A 24,978-nucleotide genomic window follows, 5' to 3' on the forward strand; every position below is an offset into this window, starting at 1 on the left:
CCTATGTGGAGCGATATAATCACTGTTATGTGTCTCTTTGGTGCTTGGTAGTGTAGTATGTTGTCTGAATATGAAGAGGAAAATGTTGGGACAAACACCAAGTCCCCAAGCCAGAATATAAATACGGTAATTTTATTATAATAATGGTCATGTGATAAGCTATAAAGAAGTGACATTTTATACGATTAATGCGGCAAAGAAACACACACATACACGTCGAATAAGGGTTTCTCGCCCTTCTCCATGGCTAGATGTTGAAACCAAGAGAATGATGGCCCACCGTGACTCGTTATTTCGACATTATAAACAAACCTTAGATAACACAGACTTCGAATCTTACTGCATCTTAAGATATCGCACAAAGCAGTTAATCAGAAATTTTAAAAAATGTGCATATTTCCGGAATTTAGCTAACAACTTTAATTCCAGTCGCGCATGGGACCAATTTAGAGCTCTGGGAATAGGAAAACATCAACAGAGCCAGACAACTCCTGCCATTCTACTTGACGAACTGAACGATTACTCTAGTAGAATAAATATTCAACCTACCCCAATTAACTGCACCGAATCACCGCCCTCCCCTCCAGCCAATCCACCATTCACATTTCACAGTGTCACAGAAAATCAGGTTAAAAAGGCTTTGTACTCGATTAAATCAAAGGCCACGCGTGTAGATGATAATCCTATTACTTTTATATATAACATTATTGGTGCTGCCCTGCCTATACTGACGCACATACTGAACTACTGTTTTCTAAAAGGAATTTTCCTTACTGTCTGGAAAACAGACAGTATTGAATATTACACTGGTACCTAAGAGTTTAGACCCACAATCTCTCTCTGACATTCGTCATGTGTTCATACTCCCTGCGCTTTCTAAAGCCTTTGGACGTTTAGTATATGAACAAGTTCTGGAATACCTAAATAAAAATGCTCCTTTGAACTCTTTGCAATCTGGATTTAAGAAGAGTCACAGTACCGCGACAGCACTTTTGAAGGTAAGAAGAAACGCTATAGAGAAACGACTGCTCACTAAACTTATAATTCTTGACTTCAGTAGCACCTTTGACACTATAGAAATTCCGATTATGATAAAGTAAATGGAACTGCTAAATTTCGACCTGGCTGCGCTTAAGTTTCTTAGTTATTATTTGAGTAACCATCAACAGCGTGTAACAGTAAACGACAAGGCCTCTAAATGGAAAATGAAACTTAGTGGTGCCCCGCAGGGCAGTATTCCAGGGCCCTTACTTTTCTGTATTTATATCAATGACATACCATCCGTAACAGGAAATAACATATCGACACTGCAAGACAAGATATTAACAATGACCTCTGATGACTCAGTATATATTCACAACGAAATTCTCTTATACTAAACTCCACAAAATTTCAGGCAATCGTAATTGGACCACGAAAATTACTGAGCTGCTCAAACAATGTCGCAATCCCGCCTATCCTACTGAATGGGAACATTATTCCCCACAGTAAACCGGTTAAAAATCTTGGCTTAATTATGAATGAAACACTTGATTGTTCTGGTCACACGAAAGAAATACGTAAAAAAGACTTTTGGAGTGCTTCACCCTCTTAAACGGCAGAGGGATATATTTCCATTTGAGCTAAAGGCAAAACTAATACAGACACTCATTCCCCCTATTCTTGATTACTGTTACGTTGTATTAGTTGATATGATGAGAGAAGAAACACTTAAACTTCAACGAGCACTGAGATTTATTTACAAAATCGGGTACGATGTTCATACCACCCCATACTATCAGGCTGTCTCATGGCTGAAGCCTGATAAACGTCGGCAGCTACACACTTTAACGATGGTGTTTAGGAGTGTTAGCTGAAAGTCAGCCACTGTATATTTCTTCTAAATTCACCCTTTTATCATCATTTCACAACTTAAATACACGTTCTAGATCCTATCTTTCTATTCCACTGCACCGCACAAATACAATTAATAGATTATTTGTGGTGATCGGCGTCACATTATGAAATTCCCTGTCAGCTCAGGTCAGAGAAACTAGCTCTTTATTAAGATTTAAAGTCACCTGCCGAGACGTCCGACTCGTTGGCTGAATGGTCAGCGTACTGGCCTTCGGTTCAGAGGGTCCCGGGTTCGATTCCCGGCCGGGTCAGAGATTTTAACCTTCATTGGTTAATTCCAATGGCCCGGGGGCTGGGTGTTTGTGCTGTCCCCAACATCCCTGCAACTCACACACCACACATAACACTATTCTCCACCACAATAACACGCAGTTACCTACACATGGCAGATGCCGCCCACCCTCATCAGAGGGTCTGCCTTACAAGGGCTGCACTCGGCTAGAAATAGCCACACGAAATTAAATTAAACCTGCCGAGACTACCTGCTGAGGACAGCTGACTGAATAGTTGAAGTGTGAATGTGTGCGTGCCTGAGGATGTCATTTTTAAGAGTTTTTAATATTGAAATGAAATGGCGTATGGCTTTTAGTGCCAGGAGTGTCCGAGGTCATGTTAGGCTCGCCAGGTGCAGGTATTTTTATTTGACACCAGTAGGCGACCTGCGCGTCGGGATGAGAATGTAATGATGTTGAAGACGACACATACACCCCGCCCCCGTGCTAGCGAAATTAACCAATGATGGTTAAAATTCCCGACTCTGCTGGGAATCGAACTCAGGACCCCTGTGACCAAAGGCCAACTCGCTAACCATTTAGCCATGCAGCCGCACTTTTCAATATTAATTAGTTTTAATATTAATTTAGTTAGTAATGTATTTAAATTTCTTTTTAAAACTATTAATTTATGTAGTTTTAACTGTTTTACGTATCTCAGTATTTTATTTAAGATTTTGATTAGTATGTGGTTAAGTATACGAGAGGGCCTCGAGTCCTAACTTCGCCACTGTAAAAAAAGGCACTAATAAATAAATAAATAAATAAATAAATATAGAATGTAAGGGGTATGTGTATAAATATTTTGTTGGTAAAGAAAAATATATGTCACAACATATGCTAGGGAGTGTTTACCTTGTCCTATTAGTTTCCCTAGTGGTTAGGGCAGCGCAGGTGTGAGCTTGCATCCGGGAGTCAATGGATTCGAACCCTTCTGTCGGCAGCCCTGAAAATGGTTTCCCGTGGTTTCCCATTTTCACACCAGGCAAATGCTGGGGCTGTACGTTAATTAAGGCCACGGCCGCTTCCTTCCCACTCCTACGCCTTTCCTATCTCACCGTCACCATAAGGCCTATCAGTGTCGTTGCGACGTAAAGCAAATTGTTAATTCGTTTCCCTCGCAAGCCTGGGGTGCAGAATATAATAGCATTAAGTTACAGTTTTATGACGCTAATATTCGTATGTATAATTTTTATTAACGTGCTAGAACCCAACGACGTGGAGCTGTTGCCATTTCAACACCGTTTTGAGGGCCACCGACCAAAGTCGGGATTTGAACCTGCGAACTCGGACTCAGAAGGACAGCGACTCAACCAACTGAACCACATGAAAAGGAGGCGTTTGTGATTATTGTTATAAATAGATTCAGTTAGTATGTTTACACAGGTTTTATGAAGAGCATTTATTAAGGCGTACGTTTTCCAACTGTCCTAAATGCACGAGACCGGACGGAAGAACTAGCTGGAAGCGAAAGAGCCTTGCAGGGGTGTCGCTTCCTTCTCTGTACACTTTTCCAAACCAAACTCCATGGCGTAACAGCCCCGAAGGGCCATCGCCTACCAAGCGACCGCTGTTCAGCCCGAAGTCCTGCAAATTATGAGGTGTCCTGTGGTCAGCACGACGAGTCCTCTCCGCCGTTATTCTTGGCTTTCTAGACCGGGGCCGTTATCTCACCGTCAGATAGCTCCTCAATTATAAGCTCGTGGGCTGAGTGTACCTCGAACCAGTCCTCAGTATGTATGTATGTTGGGTTTTCAGCCCGAAGGCTGGTTTGATCCTCTACAGTTCCACCAACAGCTGTCATAGATAGCCTAGGTGTCACTGAAGAGGCATACTAGGGAAGTGAGGAGTGAGGTAGTTTCCCGTTGCTTTCCTCACTGAGCCAGAAGTTGCTATTACATATCAGTCTGCCAAGCCCACTGAAATGCATGCACCAACCGACCCTATGAGCGATATTTTCACACCATTCAGAACAGGGACTGGCTGCATAAGGAATGGCATTACTGGCATCGCTCATACCTCGGTCACTTTCATATTGTCAAAGCCAAGGATGAGACTGAGTCAGGTCAATGAAAGTAACAAATTTATTCTAGCCCATACCAGAAGACATAGTGCACTGTAAACACTACATCCTGCCAGCAAAGTCCTCAGATCCAGGTAAAAACCCTGACCTGGCCGGGAATCGAACCCGGGGCCTCCGGTAAGAGGCAGGCAAGCTACCCTTACGCCGCGGGGTCGGCTTGTTACTTTCAGGTCACCTTATTTTAGAATTAGACTTAAGGCATCCTGCATTCGATGCCCGCCACTGACAGAGTTAAGAAAGGCATGGGATCGGGAAGATACAGCCTTGTTTGTGGGTGCAATAGAGTTGGCCATGAGTCTCCCGTGATCGAAATATCTACGACCTGGCAGGTAGTCACCTTCACGGGGCATAGTACCAAAGTGGTTCTTTTTTTTTAGAAGAAAAATTAAATGAAGATTCTACTTCCTCACAAACGAAGAACGATATTATCAATTTTACGAACAGTTTCAATAATGGAGCCGGTTTAGAGTACAGAAGCTATGATTTCGAATGTTGGATATAATTACATGGTAACAACCAAAACCATCAATATCTACAGAAGATCCGTCACCGCACTCGGTAGGACCGGCTTTCTTTTCATATCCAGCGGGCGAGTTGGCCGTGCGGTTAAGGGCGCACAGCTGTGTGCTTGCATCCGCTTCGAACCCCACTGTCGGCAGCCCTAAAGATGGTTTTCCGTGGTTTCCCATTTTCACACCTTAATGACAGCTGATGGCGGAGCTGTTGAGGATCCAACCAGTCTTAGGGCTGAAGACTGAACATACAACATACAATTAAGGCTACGGCCGCTTCCTTCCCACACCTAACCCTTTACTTTCCCATCGTTGCCATAAGACCTACGGTGCGACGTAAAGCAAATTCTAAATACAAAATAAAACATCTTTTCACAACCCCTTTCATGGAAAAGTTGTATCCACGCTACTGGCCTAGACTTGGCCACTGAAATTATTTCGTGGGTACGCCACTGCATCCACTCACCATTTAAGGTACAAGGTAAGCCCGAAGAATGGTTGATACTCAAAATACACCATCATAAATGATGCGGTTATTACTCAAAAGTACTAAAGAAAGGTAAGGCACGCGACCTAGTGTTTTAAGCAGAATCTGTATCAAAAGAACGTGACTTCCCATTTTAAAAATGTTTCACGCATCGACTGCGACTCAAGCCTCGGCCGTCTTGATGAGAAGATAGAACCATTGGAACTGAGTTATCACGTCCGCTAATTACAAGATAGTTACAAGCAGTACAGTGCCATTTGAAGTTCCAATCAGTCCCCGGGCATTTGACAAAATATATGGACCTACCTATAGAACTAAGGTACGCATCTGCGATCTGTCTTGCTATTAGAATTTTTAAAAAATCATAACTTACCGAGGATTCACATTATTTTGCCCTTAGTGACAAAGTTATTATATGGCACAAAATGAGAAACTAACGTGCAGCTCACAATCCTGTCACAGTCTTCCGAACGCTGCAACTTAAACACAGCACATCTTTCAACCACGGTACAACCCCAGTTTCCTGGAACTGATCTGCAAAAGCTGACACGATGTTGTTCAACTGTTTCTGGCTGTGGACCCCGTTATCTAGGTGGTCACGTTCCGACCCCCTACTGAGTAATCCCTGGCTAATTGCCCCTTTCCTCATCTTTTGGCATTTGTCAACACATTCCCAATACTGAGGCCTCTACAGTGAAATATCCTCGCGCATCACAATCCTAAGTGACTTCCTTTCATTCAAGCAGTACAAATATGGAGAATTATGAATGGCCGTATTGAGCCCTGCTAGTAGATTCTTTGTCGCTACGTTAATTCGTCATTTAGGCGTAAGTTTTAAGTTGTTCGTATCGTACGTAAAACAACGGCTGATCCTCGCTCTAGTTTCAGGAGACATTTTGGGGGGGGCCCGGCCCCAGTGGGCCCCCCCCTTGGCTACGCCAGTGGTGTGTCTTAATTATTCATGAAAGGTCTCGAATCTTCCCCGAGTGTATAAAAACTGCTGATTTTCCTGTCTCTCGGCCACTCGAACAACATCTAGCCTAGTGTATGGAAGTGTAGCAAGAGGCGGAAGCGCCTCTTTCATGCGGCAGCAGCTCTTCTACAAGGTAATGGCCACTTAACATCTTTATTTCTCGCTAGCTCAGCAGTCTAAACCGCGGGGAAGGTCCGAAATCTTGACTATATAACCTATCTTGAAAGATGTAATTTGCCGTCGCTTTTGTAAAACTTCACATATCTTTAACTGTAAAACGGGGATAGAGAGTGCTTTACCCTCTTGAGCTCCCCTTCATTTTTGGTTTGAGGTGACTACGTTTTGTAACTGTTTCTTCCCTTCCGTAATGTCTTAAAGTTTTCTCATACGAGTCACCTCCATAGTTTGGGAATAGCCCCTGCTTCATCGGCCTAGAGCCTCTTAGGTTTTAAAAGATTTCATGTAGGAGTGCAAGTACTCGCCTCCATTCTACTTGGTGTTGCGGGCCATTAACATAACCTATTATTTTTCTACTAAGGCCCATTAGGTTGGGTACAAGGTACCCCTGTTTCTTTGTAAGTGTGCCTTGAGGGCAGTTAATAGTAAAGTCCGTTGTGGCCTTTGATAGGCTTGAAAAGCTCTTTTTTGTATTTGGATATGTGCCTCTAGGAGGCCAGACAGTGCCAGGTGGGAGCAAGTACTCCAGGTTATTAGGGGTTTTCTGCCCTTTGATAAATATGTGCTTGTGAGCTGAGAGCTCAGGAATTGTAAAAAGTGGGGCTTGAAGTCCAGATCGTTAAAGTGTCTCAAAATCTTGGCTTTCGTGGTCTTGTACCTGATTTGTTAACTTGTTGTTATTTGTTGCATGTTAAAATTCTATGTCAAAATTGTTGTTTTGCTATTATCGAAAATATAACCTTTAATGCAATTTTAATCAATATCTCAGATTTGTAGTTAGACCCATTCCAGCCCGCACCTTCTTTCACCTCTGCATTCCACGGGTAAACCCGTAACAATTATTATTATTATTATTATTATTATTATTATTATTATTATTATTATTATTATTATTATTATTATTATTATTATACCTCCCTCTGGATAACTGCTAGAGTGTCGGGTACCAGATACAAGACAGCGGGTTCAAACCCGACAGTGGTAGTCAAGTTTTTAAAGGGCGGAAAAACTCCATTCGACACTCCATATCGTAGAATTTAATCGTGTCCCACGAACCTACTACGCTGGCGTAGCGCGGGGAGAGGTGATGCTACCACGTGGCGCTTCCCAGGTGGTGGATAGGGGGGTCCTAACCAGCTTGCCAGCGGACTTGAGGGAAATAAAATACCTCTCGCAGAGCAAGCACACTACACCCTGCGGGTGGGGGACGCACATGTATAGTACACACGCGGTATCCCCTGCCTGGCGTAGGAGGCGACTAAAAGGGGCCCAAGGGGCTCTCAACTTGGGAGTGTGAATTGGCGACCACGGGGCCCTTAGCTGAGTCTTGGCATTGCTTCCACTTACTTGTGCCAGGCTCCTCACTTTCGTCTATCCTGTCCGATCTCCCTTGGTTAACTCTTGTTCTTTTCCGACCCCAACGGTATTAGAGCATTCGAGGTCGAGGGAGTCTTTCACTTTCACGCCCTTCGTGGCCCTTGCTTTCTTCGTCCGTTAATTCATTTTTTCGTAGGACGGATCCCTTCTTTCTTCTTTTTTCTCCCTCTCTGCCCCCTGTGGGTGGGGGACGCAGACGAAAAATACACCCACGGTATCCCCTGCCTGTCGTGAGAGGCGACTAAAAGGGGAGACCAAGGGATGTTTGAATTAGAACCATGAAACTACTTTTGATTATTACCATCACGCGGGGAACACCATGAGTCGCCTTTGCTTGCGAGTTGTACAACTATATTACGTACGAAATAGGTTTGTGTTTATTAGCAACAAGGGGTAAATCAGTATGGGTTTTCCAGCACCCGTGAGTCGTACCCATGTGAGCAACACCGCGGGTCTGGGCGTTGCTTGTGAGTTGTTCCACTATATGAGCGACACCGTGGGCCTGCGTTGCCTGTGATTAGTACCCACTATGTGAGGAAGACCACGGGATAGTACGAGTCCCTGTGGTTGGTACACCTAGGTGAGGAACCTCATCGGTTTGCGTTGGCAATGAGTGGCGCCATTGTGTGAGAAACACCTGTACCTGTACGAAGTACAATACTTGTGAGTAGTATCATCTTGTGTGAAACACGGTGAGTCTTTGCTACTTTTGATTAGTACCCCAACGTGACAAATACCATGGTTCTACTTGATTCGCGACATGTACTATTCTGAGGGGCCCTAGACCTGGATTTTGGACCCCTTTAGACATCAAACATCCTCGATTCCGGGTTGTGCTTTATAAGTGGTCCCTTGGTCAGTAATACTATTATTTATGATGATTTTTGAGTCGATTCCACTGTTTTTGTTTTCTTGTTTCTTGTTTTTTATGGTGTTCATGTCCTTCCATTCATTCTTCATGACTCTTTTTTATTTTGGTCAGTGGATGATTTTGAACTTTTTGTTGCTATTTCATTTCATACCATTAGGGGCCGATGACCTCATCTTAATCGTGTCAGAAACATACATTATACTTACAATAATACAGGACAATAACAAATTTGGTACTATAATCATTAATCATTTCTGATGATGGCAGGTAACGATGTGATTTAAGCTGTACATAAATACAAAATTAATTAAATGTGGAGTGACCATTATGCGGCTAATTTGCACGCTTCCTTGGTAGTGTCGATCACATTTTGGAGAGAGCAACTAGTTGGACACAAGCTACAAACAAGAAGTTTGTCTGTTCCTCACCACATTCGCATAGAGTGGAGTCACAAACAAAACTTCCTTTTCTCATGTTGGTCTTTGTTCTTCCAACTCCTGAACGCAACCTGTTGAGCATTTTCCATATTGACCAGCTTTCCTCGTGGCCTGGAGGAAGTATTTCGGAAGGCGTCATCCATCCTGCAAGGTGGCTGTTTCTGGAATGCCATGTATTCACTCTGAAATTCGATGGTGATTCAGTGAGGCTTTCAGTTGTATGGAGAAATCTTTTCCTTGATTTGAGTCGTTGGGTTGCTGGCTGGTACCCATGTAAAGTATGGATTGTCAGGTTTTGTGTTTTATATTTCTCCAGACTGGATGCACACTCACGGAGAATATCTGGAGGTGGGATACTTGCTAGACAATAAAATTTATCAAGTGGTGTAGATCTCAAAATCCTGTAATGAGTCTGCAGGTTTCATTTAAGGTAACATCCACTTTATTAGCATGACTAGATCTACACCAGACAGGGCAGGCGTATTCTGCTGCTGAATAACAGAGTGCTATTGATGTTCTTAAAAGGAGAGGATGCATCCCCCAGGTTGAACCCGATAATTTCAGATTAATATTGTTCTTTGCAAATACCTTCCTTTTGGTGTTCGGACAGTGTGTTCTATAGGTTAGTGCTCGGTCAAGAGTTACTCCTAGATATTTGGGAGTGAAGCAATGTTCTAATTTTTTACCTTCCCAAATCACTTGCAATTTTCTAGCTGTCTGTCGATTTTTTAGTTGGAAGGCACAGACTTGTGTTTTTGATGGGTTTGGCTTTAGTTGGTTCTCTTGGTAATAACCACTTAGAATTTCGTAGAACATGGGAGAGCTCCTCTTCAGCTAGTTCAAACGTTTCCTCTTGAGCTGCCAGAGTGGCATCGTCTCCATAAATAAAGCTCATTGTCCATTGTGGGCGAGGCTGATCATTGGTGTAGATGTTGAAAAGTATAGGTGCTAGCACACTCCCTTGTGGAAGGCTATTCTTTAAGTTCCTCCATCTACTCTGGCCTTGGAATTCAACAAAAAATCTTCTGTTCTTTAGAAAGCACTCAATCATTAGGGTGAGTTTATAGTCCTTAGTTATACTGTGCACTTTACAAATCAGTATATGGTGATTAACTGTATCGTAGGCTGATGTCAAGTCAACAAAACCTACTCGGGTGACTTTGTTGTTTTCATAGCCGACTTCTATATATTGTGTGAGGTGCAGTATTTGGGATGTACAACTTTTCCCTGGTCGAAAGCCGGCTTGTTCTGGTAAGAGTAATGGGTCTATCACTTCAGATAATCTATCCAGAATCAGTCTTTCTAAGACTTTGTATAAATGGCACAAAAAAAGAGATTGTTCGGTAGTTCTTCGGATCACCTGCGCTCTTGCCAGGTTTGAATATTGCTATAACTCTTGCTTGTCTCCACAGTTTAGGAATTTTGCAATATCTGATGCAGTTGTTGAATGAGTTCAAGAGCCATTGCTTACTGACAGGACCAAATATTTTGAGTTGCTCAGTACAAATGTCATCAAGACCTGCCGCCTTACCATTTTTGCATTTATTCAGCGCTCTATGTAGATCTTCCATAACAAATCGGTTAGAAAGAATGCGGTTTTCCTGATTATTCGTCTTTTCTTCTTCTTGTTTTGATCCTCTCCCAGCTTTATTTGATTTGCCGCTCTCTACGAGCTGACTAGCAATTTGATTTGCAGAAACGTTGCTATGTACTAAGTTCTTAGTCGTACCATTACTGAGGTCCCTAAGTAAGCTCCACGCGTTGTAACTGTTTCTTCCCTTATCCAGTTCTTCCATTAATTTAATCCATTGGTTACGTTTGGATTCTGAAATGGAGGAAATAACACGCTGTCCGCTGTGGATGGTTTCCTCAGTGAAAGGCTCTTTTTTGGAAAGGTCTTGATATTCTTTCAGCAAAGTGGATGTTTCAGAGGTAAGACGTTGAATGTAACTGGTCCTACATCCTCTAGGAATAGCTCTTCTGGAGCAATACTGGACGACTTCCAAGAACTCTTCATATGCCTCTGGAACGGGATCAATTGCTGTAATCCTCTCATCAAGCATTGTGGTGAATTTTTGCCAGTCTGCCTTCTTGAAATTGTACCTTCGCCTGAAGTGCACGGTGTGTGGCCGGATTGCTGGTACCAACTGACACATAATTGGGCGGTGTTGTGTGTTAGGAATCGTTGTACAAATTGACTTTATGCTTTGATTAGCTAATTTCTCGCTCACAAAAATAAGATCAGGGTTGTATCCACGTTGCCATCTACCACCATTAAAAGTTTATTATCATGGATCAAGGATAGACGATGCAGTTCTGCCCACTCTAGTACGGCATCTCCATTTGGATCATCTTGAGAATAGCCCCAAACAGTGCTATTACTATTGAAATCACCAACAATAACAGATGGTTTCCGACTGCTGAAATTAGCAGGAGGATTAAATGAGATATACCTCATTGGGAGGCTTGTAGACAGAGGAAATTACTTCTACAGTAATTATTTCAACGTTATTTTGTTCTGTGATGGAAGTTGTAAGAATCTTAAGATCTGGTTTGGCAAAGATGGCACTACCATACTGGCCGTGAGGTCTTTCGGCCACTAATTTCATTCCTCAGATCTTAGGGCGCCGTTGATGTATGTCCCTATGTGTTTCCCGAACACATAATAAATCACATTTGTGGGTGTAACAAAGGTTGTGTAATAGCTCTTCTTTACACGTTGATAATCCTTCTATGTTTACAGAAATAATTGTAATGACTGGCTCTGATACGAGCCCTTCCCGATTGTTGGAAACATCTTACTCATCTTATATGAATTATATTGTTTCCGGAATGCTGACGTTCAGTTAGGTAACGGAAATTCAATTCCGACTACCTATGCAGGGGTACCACGAGCAGGAATCAGCTTCACCCCCATCGTAGAATGTCGGCATTAAAAGATCTTTGGTGACACATTTGGTGTTTATCCGATAAAATTAATTAAAACTCAACCATATATTACGCAACAGGGATTCAGTTTCCTCCCCTTTGTAGGTCGAGGAAACCGGAACTTCAGAATTCACTCTCAGGCAACCTAATATTAGAGTGCTTGCTCCCGGTAGCTGAGGCCATATTATTATTGTGAGTATGTTGGGTATTCAGGCCTATGGCTGGTTTGATCCTCCACAGCTCCGCTAACAGGTGTCATAGCTAGCTTACGCGTCACTGAAGAGACATAGGAGGGAAATGAAGAGTGAGATAGTTCCCCCTTGTTTTCTTCACAGAGCACTGACATGCATGCACCAACCGACGCTCTGAGCGATATTTTCACGCCATTCATAACAGGGACTGGCTGCATAAGGAATGGTTTTACTAGCATCGCTCATACCTCGGTCACATTTATATTGTCAAAACCAAGGATAAGACTGAGACAGGTCAATTATTATTATTATTGTTATTATTATTATTATTATTATTATTATTATTATTATTATTATTATTATTATTATTATTATTATTATTATTATTATTATTATTATTATTAAAACAAGCCCCATGACACTACAGCCCTTGAATGGCCTTGGCATACCAAGCGACCGCTGCTCAGCCCGAAGGCCTGCAAAATACGAGGTGGCGTGTGGTCAGCACGACGAATCCTCTCGGCCGTTATCCTTGGCTTTCTAGACCGGGGTCGCTATCTCACCGTCAGATAGCTCCTCAATTCTAATCACGTAGGCTGAGTGGACCTCGAACCAGCCCTCAGGTCCGGGTAAAAATCCCTGAACCGGCCGGGAATCGAACCCAGGCCCTCCGGGTAAGAGGCAGGCACTCTACCCCTACACCACGGGGCCATTATTATTATTATTATTATTATTATTATTATTATTATTATTATTATTATTATTATTATTTCCCCATCTTAGGTTAGCCTTACTCAAGATTCGTTTGATATCGAAATTTTCTTAACCTATTACATTTCGTTCTATTCTCTTAAAAATTTAGACTTTAGAATCAAGTAGTCGTCAGCTTGCATTCGAGATATAGTGTATTCGAACCCAACTGTTGTTAGCCCTGAATATGGTATTCCATGGTTTCCCATTTTGACAAAATGCAAATGCTGGGGCTGTACCTTAACTAAAGCACGGTCACTTGTTTCCCGCTCCTAGCGGTTTCCGATTGCATCATCGCCATAAGACCTGTCTGATTCCATGCGGTTAGGGGCGCGCAGATGTGAGCTTTCATCGAGGAGACAATGGGTTCGAACCTCACTGTCGGCATCCCTGAAAATGGTTTTCCGTGGTTCACCATTTTGACACAAGGCGAATGCTGGGGCTGCCCCAGCCACGGCCAATTCCACCCTGCTCCTAGCCCTTTCCTATCGCATCAACGCCATAAGACGTATCTATTTTTGTACGACGTAAAGAAAATTGTAAATTAAAAAATTAAAAATAATAAAAAAAACTAGTAGCGAAGTCTGTGTGTCCATACCAACAGTTCGACGAATCATGCTATAAAGACGAATATGTCAGATGAAGCAGTTCTTTCGTTACTTACCTCCAGAGGGAGAGACCATGGTCTTTAATAATAGAGGAATACTATACATCACAGCAAGTCTCGTGTTAATTTATGTGAATGAGCTGGCACTGGGTGAGTCCCTTGAGTGGATATCGTCTCCCGTGACTTGGCTGAACTTTATTGAGTGGAGATAAGAAATGTGTCGTCATGCTCAAGGCGAAAGGCCTGCCAAGTCAATAAGAATTAAAAAAGACAAGTGGCTAGGGTGACCAGTTCTAAACTTTCAAATTGAGGACAGACTCTTAATAAAAGGAGAACTTTTCATAACAGTGGAGCACAAATTTAATTTTAAATAAAAAGCTTGGTACTACAAACCTTATTATTGTTATGTTGATAGTATTGTTGAAGTTTTATATAGTTTTTGCTGATACTTATCGACTGCACTCACTTTCAACCGCAAAAATGAATTTTCTTAAACATAAATAATTGTAAAACTTTCACATGGCATGATTTTAAAGTTACACTTCACTATTAAAATATCCTTTACCGACTCGGTCATCAAATGGTTTCTTTCTTCTGACCGCTGTGTATTAATCAGTGAAAACGCTCTTTCAATGGTTGCGTTGCAACCTGCAATAGCGAAATAAAACTGACAAATTTTAAAGCAGCTCACGAAATGTTTTATTGTCAGGGCTACATTTGAAAAACTCACACTCTAATGGTGTATGTTTATCAATTTCCGAAGTCGTAGCATAATTCTGAACGTTACAAAATTGGTCAAAAAGTTCAGAATCATCTATATCTCTACATCTTTAGATTGCAACTACTCGAAACAAGGAAGAACATCTTCAAAATTTATGGCATTCATACTGTTACGGAGATTCCGTGGTTGACAGAGGTGAAAGAAGGTGCGGGCATGAACACGTCTATCTACTGAGATTCCTTAAAAGGGTGTGGGGTAATAAGCTTACTTTTGACAACATACCGTATAAGTTCTGGGAAAAGGAGATTGGCGTTCGGTTTCCCCATTAATTTTGAGGTTAAGATATTTTACTTTCATTGAAATAAAACTATGAATTCGTTTGATAGAACAATATATATTCTTTAAATAATATATCAAAAAAATAGTGAGTCTTGTTGCGATAAAACAGATGAGAATGTGAAATTATGACATTGCAACTGAAAGAAACTAGGCATGAATTTGAATTCTTCTTGACCGGAAATTTAACAATTTATACGAAATATTTCCCTCACTTATTCACTTGACTGTACCTTCAACACTTTTAGTGTAATTACGACGTATTCCTTTGATCTGGTGTTTACTGTAGATGTGTCACGCCTAACGTGGTGATACATCCTTGTGACTGCTTCTTCTCCATCTCATCTGACTTCTTTGTAAGTCAATATGGTATTACCTCTTGGTAGGTCCTGGGTTGCCCTCTCTGACTTCATGGTAAGCCCTTGCGTCCGTGTCTTCCACTAAGTGACGGACCAACCATTTGGTCTCACTCTCTCAATGACCAATAATGGCTCACTGAGTCTTCACCATCTCTCGTTCACACTGGTTGACTGACCAACTAAGGCCTCTTGATCTAGTAGACTACTTCACTGTACTGCATCCGTATAACTAATGACTGACGCTACAATATGCACCCACCTTATATAGACGTTGGTTGACACCGCTACGTAATCTCCAGAAATAACAATGACATACTCCCACCTACGCGACAGATATTACATACAGTGGTGAAATAGCCCGGAGGCGGCTAACTCCGTGAGCGCATATCTAAATAAATACAATGCCGTAGCCATGGCGCGGCGATGACTTGGCAGAATCGCCACTAATCTTGCACAATGTCCCAACGTCACACCCAATCTCTGATATATACAACAATTCTCACTGTACAGGTATTGAGTGTTATTCTACACATACGTATATATGCATACATCTAAGTACAATCTTGCAAGCAACAGGCAATTGCAAAATCGAATTGAATAAGACTGATAATTACAATAATAGTAACAATATCACAGATAACATAATAATAATACTGACATAATAATAATAATAATAATAATAATAATAATAATAATAATAATAAAATACAGATAAAATCATACAATAATAAAATACAGATATCATCTTGTAACGGGATTTGAACCGTTACAATTCGCCTCCCTCATAAATAAATCGAAGAACAAAGAATCGATTGATTTATGAACAACATAATATAAATATAACACTGACACATATAAACACTTTAAATAAGTATACAACAATAATTTTCTTTTTCAGCATCCATACATTTTATAATACATCACATATATGAGAATTTTTCTCGCACATTGTCATCGCAGTTAACTGTCCAGTGTCCCATTCTCATACAATTCACAAGAGCATAGCCCTTAATTTAACACACACAAATAATTTTCAATCAATATACAACATTCTTCTCCTTTTTTAACATATCAAAATATTTTGTGAAAATTCACTTATATGAGAACTTTTCTCGCATATTCTTATCGCAGATAACTGTCCAATGTCCTGTTCTCCGTTTTTTTTTGTCACACAGTACATGACAATGTAGCACTTATTCTTCCGATACACCAATACGACACTTGGTTCACACGCAAATCGCAGATGTTAGTTTTATTTTGCCAGTTTCTCACAAAATTTAATCATCTTACTCTTATTTCAACAAATCTCACGTGAAATACTTCTTTAAGTTCTTAATGTTGTAAGTACCGACAATCTTCCCTTCCTGATCTTTTAAGGAATATGCACACTTCCCGATACGGCTCACAATAGTGAAATACCCCTGATACAAAAGAAAGAATTTAGACATATTTCCCGCCTCTGCAGATGATGGGAATGGAACTCTAAGTAGCACCTTGTCACCCAAACTGAATTCGTCCAATTTTGCCCTTTTCTGCTGGCGAATACGTTTATTGCCTGCTCTTATTAAATTTTCCCTAGCCAGCTGGATATAATAATCCTTAGATTTTCCCTCTCCCAAGTCTAAGCCTAGCATACTTGCAATATGATCGGTTGGCTTCCTACCAAAATGAATTTCATACGGCGTACATCCCGTAGACTCGTGTAACGTAGTGTTACACCATCGTTCTACATCACCCAGTCGTGAAAACCACGAACTGTGCTTATCATGTACGTATGCTCTGAATATTCTCCCGATCTCTCTCATGACCCGCTCGACCATATTACCTTGTGGGTATCGAATAGACGAATATATGGCCTTAACACCCAGTTCATTCAACTTGGTAGTCCATATCTTTGAACTGAACTGACTGCCGTGATCTGATAATATTCTGAGTGGACATCCAAACTCAGGAATATATCTGTCAATAACCTGGTTTAGGCAACCCCTTCCCGTAGCTTTTCTCAGGGGGTACATTTTGACATATTTGCTGAAGGCATCAATCAAAACGAACACATACCGGTATCCATACCGAGATTTTACTAGTTGCCCGAACAGATCTACGCATATAAGTTGGCCTGGCTTGTCTACAATGACTGCTTGCCGTGGACCCTCTAACGTCCTGTTAGGATGCTTACTACGTTGACATAGATCACAGGTCGCAAGTAATTTCCTAATACTCCTTCCCATATTCTTCCACACAAAATTCCCTTGAATAGCATAAAGAACCTTGTTTGCCCCAAAATGACCGAGTTCTTCGTGATAATACCAAATCATGTCTTCCTGTAATGCCTTTGGTACACAAACTTTAAATTCCCCAGAATGACACTTCCTTGACAGGAAACCACTACTTAGTTTGTATTCATGTTTACCTTTCTTCACAAGAACATCTGCCTCCTTATCTCTTAACCAGGTCAGGATAACATTCATCTCATCGTCCCTCTCCTGTTCCACCATGAGATGACGTAATCGATCTCGTTCTGTCATGTTGTCCGTCACATTACCCACACATACCAGTATGCCTTCTCTGATATCTACATACCTGGACTCCGTATTACCTGATAAATTCCTACTGAGGAAATTGGCTAAGACATTATCTTTACCTTTAATATGTCGGATAGTGAAGTCATATTCACTGATAGCTAAAATCCACCTTGTCATTCTATTACTTGTTAACTTACATGTCTTAATAAATACTAATGCCTGATGATCTGTCCATATCTCAAACTTATTCCCTAATACATACATCCTAAATTTGCTTAATGAATAAATAATAGCCAAGAACTCAATTTCTGTGATGGTATACCTTTTTTCAGTCAAGCTGAGTCCCCGACTCGCCAAAGAAACAATACCCAAATTTCCTTCATCATCCCTCTGACACAAACATCCGGAAATCCCCTTTTCCGACGCATCGGTCATGAGTACGAACTCGCGATCAGGCATAGGGTATTTTAACATAACGGCATCATTGAAACCTTTCTTCAGCCTAAGAAATGCCTCATCATGTTCAGCCATCCACTTCCATTTAGCTCCACCTTTCAATAAGCCTCTGAATGGCTCTAACAACGCTGCATATTGGATGACAAAACGTCTAAAATAATTACAAACCCCTAAAAATGATTTTAACTGTTTACTATTACGCGGAGTGCTCATGTTGTTAATCTTCTCTAATCTCGTTTGTTCTGGTTTTACCCCCTGTGCAGATACAGTGTGGCCCAAGAATGTAATCTGTTGTGTGCAAAATGTTGACTTATCCAGTTTTAATGTGAAGCCCCCTCTCTAACTTTCTGTAAAACTATGTTCAAATGTACCATGTGTTCTTCAAAAGTGTGAGATGCTATAACTACGTCATCAATGTACATTGTAACAAAATCCCCTGTATCCCGACCTAAAACTCTAGACATAGCACGAATCAACGCTGCGGAAGAGGTTTTCGTACCAAAAGGGACTCTAGCAAATTGATACAAACAATTCTTATATGCGAAAGCTGTGAGAGGTCTGTCCTCTCTTCTGAGGGGAATTTGCCAAAATGAAGAAGACAAATCCATGATGGAAAACCATGTTTTCCCTTCAAAACGCTGAATGAGTTCTTCCACTGTTTCAGGCCTCTGTTGGACTGCCTCAATCCTCTGATTCATAAGCCTGCCGTCAATACACAGCCTGACTGACCCATCCTTCTTGGCAACGATAATTAAAGGATTAATACTATGGCTACAAGATGGTTCAATTATTCCGTAATCCAGCATAATGTTTATCTGTTCTTCGACAGCACTAGCATATTTAAGTGGAATAGGGTACTTGGGTCCCACAAATGATGAATGGTCATGTACAACAAACTTGTGTTCATATACATGTGTTCTTCCTGGCTTATCACTAAATACATCTCGATGCTCACCTAACATCGAACACAACTGTTCCTCCTGTAATTCATTCAACTTACTTCTCGCCACTGTCTCATACAGACTATCCCTTGGATCCTGTCTTATGCACAAGTAACACACGTCAAAACATCTCCTCTCACTAGGAACACCTTCACTCACCTCCCGAATACCTTTACCAGAACACATGTTATCAACACTTACCTCAGACCCTTCATAATTCACACATACTTGTTTGCTAGTTTTCCCCCAGGACAAACACACACTACCCGAATCAAAGTCTAATCTAGCTCCATAATTTGTAAGCCAGTCAGCTCCTAAAATAACTGAATACACCAGATTTGGCACAACAAGGCATGGTTGAAAGTTACATTCATTCTCAATCGTAATTGGTACCGCTATCATTTTATTTACTCTCTGTGACTTGCTACCCACCGCTGTTATAATGAAGGTTTGCCTCACAGGAATCTCTGTTATATTCTGACTTTCTTTCAGAATTTCCTCGTAAAGCTTGGAGCTAATACACGACCTTTCACTACCAGAATCTAATAATACCTTCACTTTTCTTCTCCATATCATAATTTCTATCGTCGGAGTCACTACCTCACTACTTATATCCTCAGTATTATAACTACTTACATCACTTAACAAATCACTCCTTATATCTAAATTAATACTACTATTTCTTACTTTATTACCTATGACTACGTCATCACTTAAAACATTTGACTTATCACTACTTAGGTCACAATCACGTTGTTCTCTTAAATCTACTCTTACTACACAATTATCTACACTACCTACCTGTTTTTGACAACTTTTACCTTCGGACTGTTCACGTGACCTGTTTTTGCAGTCCGCTGAGAGTTTAAATTGCGCTGGCTCAATGATGGATCCTGAATAACATTCGCGTTAGGCCTATTTTCATCTCTATGACTCAAATCCCCACGCCTCCCATTGTCGGATTGCCTCGGGTAACTCTGTTGACCTCTATCACTATTGAAATTCCTATTAGCCCTCGTCTGATCATAATTGTTACCTCTCCTCTGATAATTATCTGACCTGTTTCCCGCTCCCTCTACAGTTCTACTTTTAGGGGCCGATGACCTTCGATGTTAGGCCCCTTAAAACAACAAGCATCATCATCATCATCATCACAGTTCTACTTTGTGGTCGATTACCACCTATGCTACTATTCAGAGCCTCAAAAATATCTAGCAATACCTCCATTTCTTTGATAGTACTGACTTTCTGCATACACGCAGCTTCCCTAATCCTATCTGAATAATGTTTTAACATAATCCTTACGATATCAACTTCTGAACCAATACTATTAAGATTTTCCAGATAAGCACGTGTGCCAGAAAGTATTCTGTCATAGACATTCCCTCCTGGTGTCTATATTTACCAAACATAATCCGTTCTCTCTCACGGCCCTGGACATTCTCATCCCAAAACTTATTAATAAACTTCTCTTTAAATTCTTCCAAATTAGACATATTATTACGGTACACTTGAAACCAGGTTTTACTTTCACCGACAAAGGAATTAGACAAGGTCTCTAACACGTATTCCCATTCGATAATATTATCCTTCAACTTATTTGCAAATCTTTTCTCAACTAATGTTACAAACTCCATAGGATTAAATTGTTTTCCAGTAAACTTAGGCAAATCTTGGTCCCTATTGTATAAACCACTCGTTACTACTATTTCTCTTGTAATCTGACCTTCTCTCATTTCTTGCCGTAGTACCCTCTGGCAATTCAAAACTTTTTCTTCCGCCACTCTCTCCGCATTCTCTTTCATTATTCTCAATTCTTCCTGTAGTTTTTCCTCTTTCTCTATAACCTTCTGCGACAAAGTTTCTTGTTTATTCTTTAGTTCTCTGACCTGCCCAAGCTCTTTTTCAAACGTTTCTACCTTACTGACACATTCCCTCATATCTTGCCCCACTGCATTATGGATCTTGTCTAGTCTTTTATCTATGATCTCGTGAATTTCTTCCTGGTTACTAGAAATCTTATTACTTAACTCTTTGATATTCTCTGTACAAGTTCCTTTGACATGTTCAATTTGAGTATGAAGATCACTCTGACTCGACTCCATTTCCCCTCTAAGGTCAACACACTCTTTATATACCTTATTTTCTAACTTAGATATTTGATAAGTTACCTCTACTATCTTAGTATCTATTTTAGAATTTAGTGATTCATTTAACCCATCTATTTTCTCATTGATCGCACTGTTACCATTAATCAATTCTTCGATTTTACTACTTAGAGAGTTAATCTGTTTATTACAATTTTCATTATTAGTACTAATTAATTCTTTCATCTCTTCCTTACTATTTTCGTTACTACTAATTACTTGTTCCATTTTACTACTTAGAGAGTTAATCTGTTTATTACAATTTTCATTATTAGTACTAAAAAATTCTTTCATCTCTTTCTTCTCTTTCTTATTTTCATTACTGAGCTCGGTAAATCTGGCCATCAACAAATTTAGAAAATCTTGGTTCATCCCCCCCGCGATTTCATTTTGAGTTTCAGTGTGCTTCTCAATTTCTGCACTTTCCTGGATTTCCTCAGAAGGTTCCATCGTATTCACCTGCTCCCTACTCTGAATTTCACCTTGGATGTCCGCAGAAGCAATGACCTCGTCCTCACATGACTTGTTACTGTCTTCCGTGTCCATCTTTGGTTCACTAGTGATAGTACGCGATCTTAAATTAATCTCCCTCTTCAAATCCCTTGACATATCCCCAAAATACAAATATATATCACAAAATTATAGTCCTGAAATTTACCGGTAATAATTCCGTTGGCTTAAATGCGCATGCTCCTCCCAAAATGAACCTATGATATGCTGTCATTCAGAACAAATTCTGAATTTATTCGAGTCCCACGTTGCGTCGACACATTGAGATTCCTTAAAAGGGTGTGGGGTAATAAGCTTACTTTTGACAACATACCATATAAGTTCTGGGAAAAGGAGATTGGCGTTCGGTTTTCCCATTAATTTTGAGGTTAAGATATTTTACTTTCATTGAAATAAAACTATGAATTCGTTTGATAGAACAATATATATTCTTTAAATAATATATCAAAAAATAGTGAGTCTTGTTGCGATAAAACAGATGAGAATGTGAAATTATGACATTGCAACTGAAAGAAACTAGGCATGAATTTGAATTCTTCTTGACCGGACATTTAACAATTTATACGAAATATTTCCCTCACTTATTCACTTGACTGTACCTTCAACACTTTTAGTGTAATTACGACGTATTCCTTTGATCTGGTGTTTACTGTAGATGTGTCACGCCTAACGTGGTGATACATCCTTGTGACTGCTTCTTCTCCATCTCATCTGACTTCTTTGTAAGTCAATATGGTATTACCTCTTGGTAGGTCCTGGGTTGCCCTCTCTGACTTCATGGTAAGCCCTTGCGTCCGTGTCTTCCACTAAGTGACGGACCAACCATTTGGTCTCACTCTCTCAATGACCAATAATGGCTCACTGAGTCTTCACCATCTCTCGTTCACACTGGTTGACTGACCAACTAAGGCCTCTTGATCTAGTAGACTACTTCACTGTACTGCATCCGTATAACTAATGACTGACGCTACAATATGCACCCACCTTATATAGACGTTGGTTGACACCGCTACGTAATCTCCAGAAATAACAATGACATACTCCCACCTACGCGACAGATATTACATACAGTGGTGAAATAGCCCGGAGGCGGCTAACTCCGTGAGCGCATATCTAAATAAATACAATGCCGTAGCCATGGCGCGGCGATGACTTGGCAGAATCGCCACTAATCTTGCACAATGTTCCAACGTCACACCCAATCTCTGATATATACAACAATTCTCACTGTACAGGTATTGAGTGTTATTCTACACATACGTATATATGCATACATCTAAGTACAATCTTGCAAGCAACAGGCAATTGCAAAATCGAATTGAATAAGACTGATAATTACAATAATAGTAACAATATCACAGATAACATAATAATAATACTGACATAATAATAATAATAATAATAATAATAATAATAATAAAATACAGATAAAATCATACAATAATAAAATACAGATATCATCTTGTAACGGGATTTGAACCGTTACACTACTACAATCAAAAGATTAATTAAAATATTTAAAAATCAAGGTTATATTTCTTTTGGATCTTTTTTATTTTTTCAAATGAAAGATATTAACAAAACCAGTCGCTCAGTGACAATACAAGATTTTAGGTACAGTAGTTCAATACAATTTTACAAGTGTTATTTGAACACTATTGCTCCACAGGTGGCGTGCCAGATGCGACCGTGCCGCATGCGACCCGTGCCACTAGCGACCGCATAATCTGTAACCGTGCCGGATGCGACCGGCGTTGACAAGCAAATTGTCATTTGATAAGTTGTGTCATCACCCAAGATAAGGTAAGCTAAACGAAGTGCAATGCCATTTCAATAAGTCGTATAAGCAGCTACTTCCCCTACTTTACATAACACTTCTGGGGGAAACTAGTTTTACAACACGAAACATGGTGATGCGTTTACGTCTTTTCCCACCGGGCGAGTTGGCCATGCGGTTAGAGGCGCGCGGCCCTGAGCTTGCATCCGGGAGATAGTGAGTTCGAATCCCACTGTCGGCAGCCCTGAAGTTGGTTTTCCGTGGTTTCCCATTTTCGCACCAGGAAAATCCTGGGGCTGTACTTTAATTAAGACCAGGGCCGTTTCCTTCCCATTCCTAACCATTTCCTATCCCATCGTCGCCTTAAGACCTGTCTGTGTCGGTGCGACGTAATGCCACTAACGAAAAAATGAGCCTAATTCTCTGAAATTATTTACGACTTAGGCCTACTTACGTATCGTGTCCTATTAGTACCCTGAAAATGGGAAACCACGGAAAACCGTCTTCAGGGCTGCCGACAGTGGGGTTCGAACCCACTCTCTCCCGAATACTGGATACTGGCCGTACTTAAGTGACTGCAGCTATCGAGCTCGGTCCTATTAGTACAGGAGTGTCCGAGGACGTGTTCGGCTTGCCGTGTGCAGGTCTTTCTACCTGACCATCGTGAGTGGCCTGCGCGTCTGGATGTAGGATTATGGTAATGAAGTAGGAAGAGATGAAACCCGGTTTCGGCACGTAGCCTACTCCTCTCGAATAATACCAAGGGGTCTGCTCAATGCTTTACGTCACCATACGATGGCCGAATCACCATCAAGAGCATCATATCCCCTCACTCCATTTGAACACTGCGAATAGGTTTGGATTTGAATCCAGGCTTTTGGCATGCAATCTAGTGATTAGAAACTGTCTACCTCCAACTTTCCTACCCTGCCGGCCAACATTCTGATGGTGAATATTTTTTCATCCCGGCTAAGTGGCTCAGACGGCTCAGACGGTTGAGATGCTGGTCTTCCGACTCCAACTTGGCAGGTTCGATCCTGGCTCAGTCCGGTGGTATTTGAACGTGCTCAAATACGTCAGCTTTGTGGCGGTGGATTTACTGGCACGTAAAATTAGTTCTGCGGGACTAAATTCCGGCACCTCGGCGTATCCTTAAACCATAAAAGTAGTTATTGGGACGTAAAGTCAGCAACATTATTATATTTTTGTTTCGACCAACGGCACTCGAACCTGCTAACCACGGTGTCAGACCTTTATTTTAGAAAAGACCAAGTTAGCTACTTATAAGCAATCTGCCACTTGGTGACAGCCGTTAATGCAGATCAATTGTAAGTGATTGATGGGTCGCATGCGGCACGATCACATCTGGCACGTAACCGCTCCACACAATCAAAAGTTAAGGAGACAGGTCTCCCAATTTCCTTTACAGAGAATATTTACAAGGATAGGAAGAGCATCTATGCTCTATAAATGTCTATGAGAGTAAGCTCCGAACCTAATACCAGTACTGCCTTATCGAGGCAAACTTCAACTACCAGAGCACCTTTGCACACGAAAATTTACACTTTCAGGCCTCTCAAGGCACAACATCCATTTTACAACACAAACAGAATTCACTCTCCTAAACTCTCACTTAATAGTTTAACCA

General features: G+C 40.9%; 1 protein-coding gene across 1 annotated transcript in view; it reads right to left on the reverse strand.

The window, feature by feature from the left end:
* LOC136872168 (uncharacterized) overlaps positions 1 to 24,978 on the reverse strand; it is a 45,055-nt gene that overhangs the window by 3,814 nt on the left and 16,263 nt on the right. Inside the window, exon 3 of the mRNA XM_067146006.2 lies at positions 13,619 to 13,640. Coding sequence (XP_067002107.2) covers positions 13,619 to 13,640 — 22 coding nt within the window. The remainder of the gene's footprint in view (positions 1 to 13,618; positions 13,641 to 24,978) is intronic.

The sequence above is a fragment of the Anabrus simplex genome, chromosome 4 (genome assembly GCF_040414725.1).
Source record: "Anabrus simplex isolate iqAnaSimp1 chromosome 4, ASM4041472v1, whole genome shotgun sequence".
Taxonomy (NCBI): Eukaryota; Metazoa; Arthropoda; class Insecta; order Orthoptera; family Tettigoniidae; genus Anabrus; species Anabrus simplex.